The sequence below is a fragment of the Crocodylus siamensis genome, chromosome 14, assembly GCF_052110815.1.
Source record: "Crocodylus siamensis isolate JL-2025a chromosome 14, ASM5211081v1, whole genome shotgun sequence".
Taxonomy (NCBI): domain Eukaryota; kingdom Metazoa; phylum Chordata; order Crocodylia; family Crocodylidae; genus Crocodylus; species Crocodylus siamensis.
In genome coordinates, this window is record NC_143408.1 from 3,529,333 (window position 1) to 3,539,327 (window position 9,995).

Consider the following 9,995-nt stretch of genomic DNA (forward strand, 5'->3'; position numbering starts at 1 on the left):
GCAGAGATGCTGGGCTCCGGACCCCGCTGAAGACCTGATTGCATGAGCGCCGTCCCAGCCCCAGGGCACCACAGGCCCGATTCCCAGATCAGGCCAGGAACAACCGCTACCCAGAGCCTCTGTGGGAGGGAGTCAGGCTTGAGGTCTCACCAGGCTGGCATCCTTATCCATCAGCCTGTGCCTGGGGCACCGAGGCAGCACAGCAAGTGTCCGGAGAACCGGGCCTTCGTTCTCCTGTCCCCACTTCAGTCCTTTGCTGCGGGACAACTGAGGAAAGGGCCCCGGTGCCAGAGGGATGCCAGGAGAGGGCTTCCCTTAGGTGGGAAGCAGGGGCTGGCATAGGCAACATGGGAATGGGTGGTGGGGGATAGCAGGGGACATCCCAATGAGCCTGGAGGCTGAGCCTGGCAAAGGGGCCCGAGGGAGTGAGGACCCCCAAGCCAACGAGGTTAGCCGTAAACACCCTAGCCTTAGAGCCACCCCATCAGGGTCTCCAGGACACACAGCTCCCCCGGGGCAGGCCGGACGGATGGGCTCCATCAAGGGCAGGGACACAGCACAGAAGGGGAAACTGAGGCACCCAACCCTGACCCTCCCCAAAGAAGAGGCTTGGAGCCGCGGGCTTTACCAACCTTCGTATTTCTTTATTTGAAAGGCACAGCTAGTACATCCTCAACACGGCGTCTCCAGCTCCCCCGCGGACGGGGCGCGGGGTCCGGTGACAAAGAGCAAAACAAGATCTCGCTAAAGGACTATGTACAAACACCAGGTCGCGCTCTCTTAGTATTATTATTATTATTTCTTTTTTTAATTCCATTTTAGTTTCGTAGAAGACAGACCCTAGCGCACGGACAGAAAAACCAGAGAAAGCTGCAGTATCCTTTGGAGAAGGGGCGGGGGTAGGGGGGGGGGGGCGGGGAAGGGGAGAGGCCTAATCTCTGCTTGTTTCTCCCTCTCTTTCCCCCCTTAAAAAGCCAGGTACTATACAGGTCCCAGCCAGCAAGGACCCCCGTCTCCAGCTCTATGCGGAGCAGCACAAAGCATGGGCGCGCCTGGCACGGAGGGTGCTGGGCTCGAGACTACGCTGCCAGGGCTGGTGGAAACAAAGATACATGCAGGACAGCAAGGTGCAGAACTGGCAGTAGTGCAGGTGGGGCAGGGGGCATGGGCGGGGGGAAGGGGGGGAGTCTGGGGCTGGCGGGATGCAAATCGGGGCGCGGGGTGCAAAGTGGAGAAGAATTCAGACAGGCAGGGCCAAGGCCAGAGCAGGCTCTCTCGACACGGCCCAGAGGGGCGGTGGTACCGCAGCGATCACGTGTGGTACCTGAGGGAACGTGGCGGGGTTGGGGGGCAGCCAGGACCGTTGGCCTGGTGGGCAGTGGTGGCAGAAGTGGGATGGCAGCCCCTGCACCAGCACTGGAACAGGGGGAGAGCGGGGCAAGGGGGAGGCTGCTGGGATTTAGAAGCTCACGTGCTCGTAGCTCTGGCGCTTATTGCTGCTGAGTTGCCAAGCTGGGGGCGCAAGAGGCCTTCGCTGGCCGTCCCCCGCAGACCATGGGCATGGGGCGGGAGGGGAAGGGGGACGCGTAATGCCCGGGGAGCTGCCACCCTGCGAGACTATGGCAGTTCTGCTGCCCGCTGCCCAGGGAGATACTGCATCTTTGACTGAACGCCCCCGCCTGCCCCCGCCCCCCTCCCTCTAATCCGACTTGTCCCCGTCGTCATCCTGGTGGGCGTCCCCATCATGGCCGTTCTTGTCCTCCTTGGAGAGGTGAGCTTGAGAGCCCAGGGCCGAGAGTGAGAGGAGCCCGGTGCCAGCGCTGACGGCTGGCAGGGACGGGGGCTGCAGCCCCACAGGCAGCGGAGTCAGGGGCAGCGCCAGGGCCTGGAGCTGCGACAGCTGGTGAGCTTGGAGCTGCTGCTGTAGGGAACGAGGGACAGACAGACAGCCGGGAGAGGACGGGTGTCACCCAGGAAGCACGCAGACCCTCCTGCGCGACGGCCATCCCAGGCTCCGAGAAGTTGGGAGCTAACGCAAGGGCTTAGGAAGCCGGAGCTCTTGTCCCTGCCATAGCCAAGCTGGGGCTCAGCTGGCCCACCCCACTGCCCTGTGCCCAGCTAAGGGATTTGCCCCCAATGTCAGGGTGCCCCCCCTCAACATGCATCACGTACACGGATGATGGAGTTGAGCTCCGGCGCTGTCACCTGCTTGGCCCGCTCAATGGCTCCCAGGACCTGCTGCTGGTGCTGGAGACAGGAAGAAGAGACATGGGGCTTCAGGGAGTCAACGCCGAGCAAGGAGGGCTGGCAAAATAACCCTCCCCTGCCAGGGCTAATCCCCATGCCAGGAGGCAGCTGAGATTGGTACACGCCAAGCCCTGATCTCTGGAGCCCGGGGGGAGTCCATGTGGGGAGTGCACCTAGAGGCCTGTCCCCCATATCAGGCTGCCCCGCATGGCACTGGGATCCCTGCCCTGACTGCAGGCCCAGGGTACCTAAAAGGAGTCAGACGGGAGCAGAAAGGCCGTGGGCCCATGCAGGATCGGGCCCCTTTTAGCTGCAGTACCCCCACCCTGGGAAGGGAAGAGACAGGGACTGCACTTACCTCTTGGGAAAGGTAGGGCAGGACTTGAGCACAAATCCCATTTAACCGCTTGACAATTTCAGCCTGGAGGCGAGAGAGAAAGGGGAGCGGGTCAGGAGACAGGGAGCAGAGGCTGCAACAAGGAACGTCCCCACCTGCTTGCAAACAGGACCCGGAGTCTGGGCGTCAGCTGGGGTGGGAAGAGCCCAGCATGAGACATGGAGGGAGAATCGAGGTCGTGATGCCCTGCCAAGTGGGGCTGGCGAGTCCTTGCAGGCCCAGAAGGCAGCAGAGCGGGGCTGGGTTTCCCAGGGATGGGGTGTCCTCTGCCCCAGCCCACCCACACCACTGCAGGCAGAGCAGCAGGGACTGGAAGCATGGATCCGCTCGGGGGAAACGAAGCGAGCGCGAAGGAAACTCGCTTTATAGCTGTCGAGGGAGCTATCAGAGGCCGTGATGCTTCCCCAAGGCAGCCATGAAGTGTGGGGAGGGGCAGTGGGGAACAATGCGGGAGCTGCCTGGTTCCTCCCGCCACACTGTGGACTCACCTGTTTGTGCATCTCGATGTTGAGCCCGTAGGACATCTCGTAGTACTGGAGAGAGGGAGAGAGAGACAAGCAGTAATCCCGAGAGCACTGGAGCAGGCCTGCGGCCAAGGGCAGAATCTCCCCGCTGTCTACCCTTGGCTTTGGCTGCACCGGGGGCGGTTACAGGACACCCCTTGGGAAGGCAAGCTGCCCTGCTCCCAGCACCAGCTGGGGGAATGCCTGGAGGGTCAAGGGATTAAGTGCTTCTTCCCGAGCCCTGGGGCTGGAATTTCATTGACATCTAGGTGGACCCACGTGAGAGAAAACCGCAGCCTGTGCTGCTTGCTCCTCACCAGCTTGGTCTGTGCGCATCACATCACAACGCAGGCCCCGGATCAATACTTCCGTTCGCTTGCAAGGGTCTCCTGCATTTTTATACTAAGCAGCACAGCAGCCCCCCCACTTCTCCTCCCCAGGCTAATTGGTGCTCATTCAGAGGCCTGACAGATGCAGCCATTAGCAGCATCAGAAGAGAAACCCAGCTATTTGCTTCCTGCTGGACAGCGAGGACAGGTCTCCATGTGACAGGGTTAAAGACTACTAGCCACTTAGCCTGGCGGCTGCAGGGCAAGGACTGACCCGCTGGCCTGGGCGCATGCAGTGCCTAGCACAACTGGCCAGGGCCTGCTACAGAGGCTCTTTGGTCCTACCAGAATATGGACACCGACCTTTAGAAATCCTCTCCCTCCAGTCCCCCCACGGGGCACCAGTGGAAGGGGAAAACTGGAGCACCCCAGCACCACCGGGCCCTTTAGGGAAAGCCCCAGCCTCTCACGCTGAGCTCAGCCTTCATGAGCCCCTCCAAGGCTGGGGAGAGAAACACGGCCCAGACTGTGCTGCATGGGACCCGGCCCAGGGGCCCGGGGGTCGGCAAGGACAAGGGCAGTGGCTGGGTGGTTGTGTCCCCACCATCCCGGCATCTCCCCAGCTCACGCTAGACCCGCCTTGCAAGCCCCAGCTCTGTGCAATCGGCCTCCCCCTCCTTATCCAGGTAGCAGCCGCTGCTGCTGGGATTTCAGCCGAGGTGGGGGAAGGGCTGCCCGATGGATGGGGGAGGGGTCTGCCCCTTTCATTTCTGCCTTGAAATTCATCATTCTTCCCAGCAGAGGCTCTGAATTAATTCCCACCTCTTATCTCCTCGGCCCAGGGCAGGTGCCGGAGCTGCTGCCTGGCTCCTGCTCACCTCTATGGATGAAACCTCCCTGTTCACTCTTCACTAGGGTGGCTCTGGATGGCGCAGTGGTGGGCATTTGAGGGGAACCACCCCCCCGTGCCCAGGTCAGGAGCCTGCACAGATGCTCCCGATGCCAGAGCCCCCTTAGCACGACCCAAAGGCACTCACCTGGCACACGTGCACCTAGCAGGCTGATATGCCGAGATGCTCACCTGATTTGCACCCACGGTCCCCGGTGAAAACCCAGGCACTGCTTCCCCTATGATAGCACCATCTCCAAGGATCTCACTGGACGTTTCCAACCCACCGAGCTAAAGCCTCAGTGCCCTGCATCGGTTAGGTAGGCGCCGTCCTATCCCCCTGCCCCCACAGCACAAAGATCCAGGTTGCACGGTGAATCACTAGCACAGCCAGGAATCAAACCCAGGTTGCCCATCTGAGCTCACACCACTACACTGCCCTGGGTCTCTCGCAGACAACCCTACAGCCAGGACCCTCACGCCAGCCCCGGGTGGCCTGGGGATGCCACCAGGCCTGACATCACCCACTGCTGGTACCCTTGGGTCTCAAAAGACCCTCCTTGCTCATGTCGCAACCGTCATTGGCTGCGATGCCAAGCGGCATTGGCACCTCCTGCAGCAAACCTGTGCCCCGTGGGCTCACTGGGGCCCTACAGCAACTCTGTCTTCCCAATTGGGCCCATACTCATAATTCAGAGTACACTCCCCCCAGCCACCTCCTCTCTGCTGGGCCAGTCAGCACGGGATCCCCTATCCAGAGAGCCCTGATCCTGCCAAGAGACACGGCACTGCTCTCGCACCCTAACCAGCGACACAGCGGGTGCATGGGGAAGGGGGAGAGGAAATGACCTCTGTTTGCAACCTGCAAAGCTGGAAAGCCCCGTTTCAAACAAACTCAAGACAGGTCTTGCTTCCGCTGGGTGCAGGGGAGGGGGAAGGGAAGGACACCTTCCATCAGATGTACCCAGGCACCAGCATCCTGCTCCGCCAGCCTGCCCCACTTCCCATCACACAGGGGCCACCGGGGCAGGGCCTTACCATGACGTAGTGACGCTGCATCTCCGATTTCTCGCTGGCCAGCTTATCACATTCCAGCTTCAAGCTGAAAGAGCAGAGAGAGATGGGAGCACCGAGAGCCAGGCCTGCTACCAACTGCCCTCGTCGCCAGCCGTTTCCTGCAGGCTTGTACAGCACCTAGCACAACGGCTCCCGCACTTGGTCGACCCCTAGATACTATTGCAAGACTAAACAATTTGGGGCTTTTTGTACAGCACCTAGCACCGCGGTCCGTGACCGATGCTCCTAGATAGAAGAATTAAGACGACGCTAATGACACCAGCCACGAGGTCTTCCAAAAAGCTACCCAAGAGTTAATCTTCCATCTTCTGGAACAGAAGAGGCAGGAAGGAGGAAGAGTTTGACCTCTTGTCTGAGAAAGGCTTGGGTCTGATCCCAAGGACTGTCGGGGTCATAGGGCCATAACACGGGTCCGACTGCAACGTTTGAGAAACGCTCGTGCTACTAATAAGTCAGACATGTAACGAGGACTACGGCACAGTTGCAAGGCCAGTGCTGCGCACCTCTCCCAACAGGTTTTGTGGCGCTCTGTGGGAAAGCAACAGGAACTCAAACATCCTTGAAAATAAAAATGAAAAAAAGAAGGGCGCGAAAAGTAGCATCTTCTGTTATTTAAATGTAATGAACCAGGTGATTTTTGGCAGTCGGGAGCTCAGCCATCACGCGCCAGGGGTGGGGGGGTTGGATTTCCAGCGAGAACCAGCTTTGCTCGCACAGAACCCATTTCTCTTTCAGCGGATTAATCCCAGCAAATGTCTCCCACTGAAAGACGGTGACTGCGGATATGCTGCTAGCGCTCCCGGGCCCCGCAGCTGGCACGGCTTCAGAGGCACGCGGGAAAGTCGGCCCTTCCCGATGAGCGACCTCGGGCCGCCCCACACCTCAGCCGCTGGGCCCCGCAGGCAGGATCCCACGCTCCTGGCATCCAGCAGGAAGCGGGCCAAGACGTGGAGGACCCGGGGCACGTCGGCGACGGATGGGCAGCTATGGGAAGTCGTATCAGAGGGCACAAAAGAAGCCGGGCCTAATAATTAAGGAGACTCTTGCTGGGCAGACTGAAGCCCGGCGTTTTAGATTTCATTACCCAGAAAAAAGCAGCAGAGCGGTGGCTCTGGAAGGGTTTGGGTAGGAACATTTCCTCCCAGCATCTGCAGCCTAAACACTGCAGCCATGAGAAAGGCATGTGAAACTAAGCAGAGATTCACAAGGGGCTGGTCTAATCTCCCCGTCCTGGCCCAGCGAAGGGGAGATTTAATGCTTTCATCTCCAGTTAGCTACAGGGTCACCTGGGATCCCTTTTAACCTGGGCTCATTGCTTCTCACTCCAGCTGGGGAATCTCTTTAGCCCTGGCAATCCCTGCTCTCGGGCCCTCAGATGCAAGCTGGGGGGGCAGCGCACGTTGCTCAGGGACTCCCCGTCTGGGCAGAACCGTCCCTACCCACGGGACCAATACCCTGGAGACCGCAGGCCGGGGAGACGTTGCAGGGATCCTGCTTTTATTCCTGCCGAGGCTGCCCAACACTTTCTCTACCTGACCACCGTCCAGACACTCCTTGCACGGCAACACCGCCCGGGGGGCCCTGAGCCCTGCTCTGATGAGCGGGAGAGCCAGGCCGCCGGCTCCCGAACCCCAGGCCCAGCCGCGGCAAGAGGCGAGCAGGGCCCTCCCCGGGGCGGGGGGCTAGGCTTGGCAGGCCCCGCCGCGACACCGCCGCCAGGCAGGCCCCGCCGCGGCGCCCTACCTGTGATACTGCGCCTGCAGGAGCTGGAACTCATCCTTGATCCGGTCGCAGGAGTCGGACGTGGTGAACTTCAGCTGCTGCGGCAGGTGAGAGGAGCCCTTGAAGGACAAGGAGAGAGCGCTGGGTGCGGGGGGGCAGAGCCCTCCGGCAGCACCCGAGGGCCCCGGCTGCCAGGCACGGGGGCGCACTCAAGGGCGGCGGCGGCCTCGGCGGCGCGCCGGGCGGGGAAACTGAGGCAGGCCGCCCCGGCGCCCAGGCCCGGCCCGGCCTCCGCGCCCGGAACTACAGCGTCTCCCTCAGCCAGGAACACCCGCGCCACAAACGGCAGCACAGCCGGGGGGGGCGGCAGCTCCTGCCCGGCCCGGGGAGGGGGCAGCCCCAGCTCCGCCGGGGGCAGATCGCGCCCGGGCCCCGGGCGGGCTCAGCAGCGGGGCGGCCTGCTCCGCGCCCCCGCCCCCCCAATCCGTGCCCCCGGCCCGATGGCCCCCCGGCTCCGCGCCCCCCCGGGCCCGGGCCCGGTACCGGTACCGAGTGGCGGCTTTGTGGAAACATCATGTCAGGCTGCGGCCGCGATCCGGGTCCCCGCGCGGCTCCGTGGGCCGGGACCAGGCAGCTGCAGCCGGCTCCGCCGCGCCTTTGTCCCGCCCCGCTCCGCTCCGCAGCGGCGCACCCGGCCGCTTCCCCCGGCGCAGCCGCGGCCCCGCGCTCGGCCCCGGCCCCGCTCCCGCTCCCGCTCCCGCTCCCGGCGGCTCCTATTGTTTAATGGCGGCTGCGGGCTCCTGTCCTGCGGCGGATCAGCACCGCCTGCCGGGCCCGGCTCGGCTCGGCCCCGGGGCCTCCGAGCGCCTGCCCCGCGCCGCCCCGCCGCCAGGGTGCGGGCTCTGCCGCCCCCGGCCTAGGCGCTCCTCAAGCCTGGCGAGCCCCTCGATCCTAAAGGCCTCCTAGCTCGGGGGGGGCGGGCATCAGCCCCTCCAAGCCCCCCAGACAAGCCCGTCGCCAGCAGCCCCCTCCTCTGCGCGCTGCCGGGGGCAGAGCGGCCCCTGAGCGCCGGCGCCGTCGGGCATCTCTTGCTGGAGTTGCCCTCGAGGCCGCGCGGCCCGCGCGTGGCGGCCCTGCGGGGTCCGGCTGCGGGCAGCTCTGAGGGCACGCCGTCTCGGGGTGAGAGGCCGGCAGGGATGGGACGTGGGGCCGAGGGCTCGGCGCCGTAATAGGAGCTGGGGCGTGGTGGCAGGGCTGTCACCTTGCGTGGCCTGGGCCCAGAGGAGGCGACTGGGGCAGGGAGTAAAGACCGGTCTCGTCCAGCAAGGGATGCTGCTTCTGCGGCACGTGGTGCTGGGGGGAAAGGGAGTCTTTGGCTTCAACTCTGCCCGCTGCTAGCCGGCCCCCGCGGCGTGGCAGAGCCGTCCTCCCCCGCGAGGCAGCGTTGCCCGGCTGGCTTTCGCATGCCCTCCGCCGCAGGAGCAGCACGTGCCGATCGGGCAGCGGTTTCGCTTCCCTTGACTTTGACTCAAGGACGCCGTTCTGTGTCTGAGAAGCAGCGGGCCTGGGGACGGCAGCGAAAGGGCGCGTGGCGCCTGGCGAAGCTCACTGCGTGGTCTCGGATTGGGCGCGGAGGATCCTGGTGTCTCGGAGGGGCAGGAGTCCTCAATCCTTCAACCTGAACCCAGGAGGAAGTGGGAGCAGGGAGCTGTAGCACTTTCCGACCGACTGGCCTGGGGGTGAAACATCCTGTGCTTGTGTGTGTGGCTCAAGGGCAGCGCCCAGCACCATCGCCCCATGTCGCCACGCTGCAGGATGCCTACCAGGCTGCGATCCAGGCCAGGAAGTCAACTGGGAAATGCACCTGATTTCTTTCCAAGACATCCGGTGGCAGATGAGACTGCTGATCCTGATGTAGGGTATTAAAGCAATTGGCATATACTAACAAGAAGCCAAATCCTTGTGATATAAGGAAGAGAGGCATGGGCAGAAGTGAGGGCTGCGTTAGGGTTTGCAAAAGGCTGGCTGTTTGCAGGGCTGGAAGTGGGGAAAGAACTGAAGGGCACCCAGTTAAAAATGCACGCAGACAGGCAGAAGGAATCAAAACTCGTGGTAGATGTGATAAAACCAACTAGATTTTTGCAAAAAATATTATTTGCAACCTGGGTACCTACAGACAGACAGGCAGGGCCAGGCGGCGGCAAAGCTTGCAGGACATGCAGCAGCATCAAAAATCAAGGTGAGATGGGACCTCAAGGGGTCACATCTAGCCCAACCCCCTGCTCCAAGCAGGACCAGCCCCAACTACATCGTCCCAACCAAGGCTTTGCCTACCCGGGTCTTAAACACCTCCAAGGATGGGGAGTCCACAGCCAGACACCATCATCTTTTGACCCCCCCAGGTGCCTCTGTAAGTGTTGCAGTGTCACCCGCACAATAACAACAGGGCGTTGTGCTTGGCACGAGCAGGAGGGACTCCCCGAATCCGTGGGCAGACGGGGCCGAGATGCACGTCTTCCACAAGGCCTTTGGCTCAGGATGCTGGACGGAGATGAACAGAATGGGAATGTCAGGGTCAAGCTGAACGCAGCGCAATCGCTGACGGCAGATTCAGAGAGACGAATGACCGCCCCGTGGTAACAGAGAAAATACCAAGGTTTGTTTCATGTAACAAAACCCATCCAGAGCCCACGTGGGGACGGTACGCAGCTGTACCAGGGCAAGGACACAGCCATTCACTCAGGTTGGAAACAGTGGAATGAAAGCCAACACCTACGCTTGCCTTGAAGAGCCGTCGACAAAGGCTTTGGCTTACATGGAAACGTTCCCTG

The 9,995-nt window shown here is 62.2% G+C and overlaps 1 protein-coding gene across 2 annotated transcripts; it reads right to left on the reverse strand.

Moving 5' to 3' along the window:
• Positions 1-623: 623 nt before the first annotated feature.
• On the reverse strand, positions 624-8,043 carry TLE5 (TLE family member 5, transcriptional modulator). Of its 2 annotated transcripts, none has more exons than XM_090027454.1 (7): positions 7,714-8,043; positions 7,186-7,283; positions 5,404-5,467; positions 3,133-3,177; positions 2,606-2,668; positions 2,173-2,247; positions 624-1,918 (listed from the first exon to the last, which is right to left on the reverse strand). In XM_090027454.1, exons 1-7 carry the CDS (start codon positions 7,738-7,740, stop codon positions 1,700-1,702), a joined length of 591 nt encoding a protein of 196 aa, XP_089883580.1. In that variant the 5' UTR covers positions 7,741-8,043; the 3' UTR covers positions 624-1,699. The 2 variants fall into 2 exon arrangements, with proteins under 2 accessions (XP_089883580.1, XP_089883579.1); XM_090027453.1 differs by having other exon boundaries at positions 624-1,921; positions 7,714-8,036.
• Positions 8,044-9,995: the final 1,952 nt, after the last annotated feature.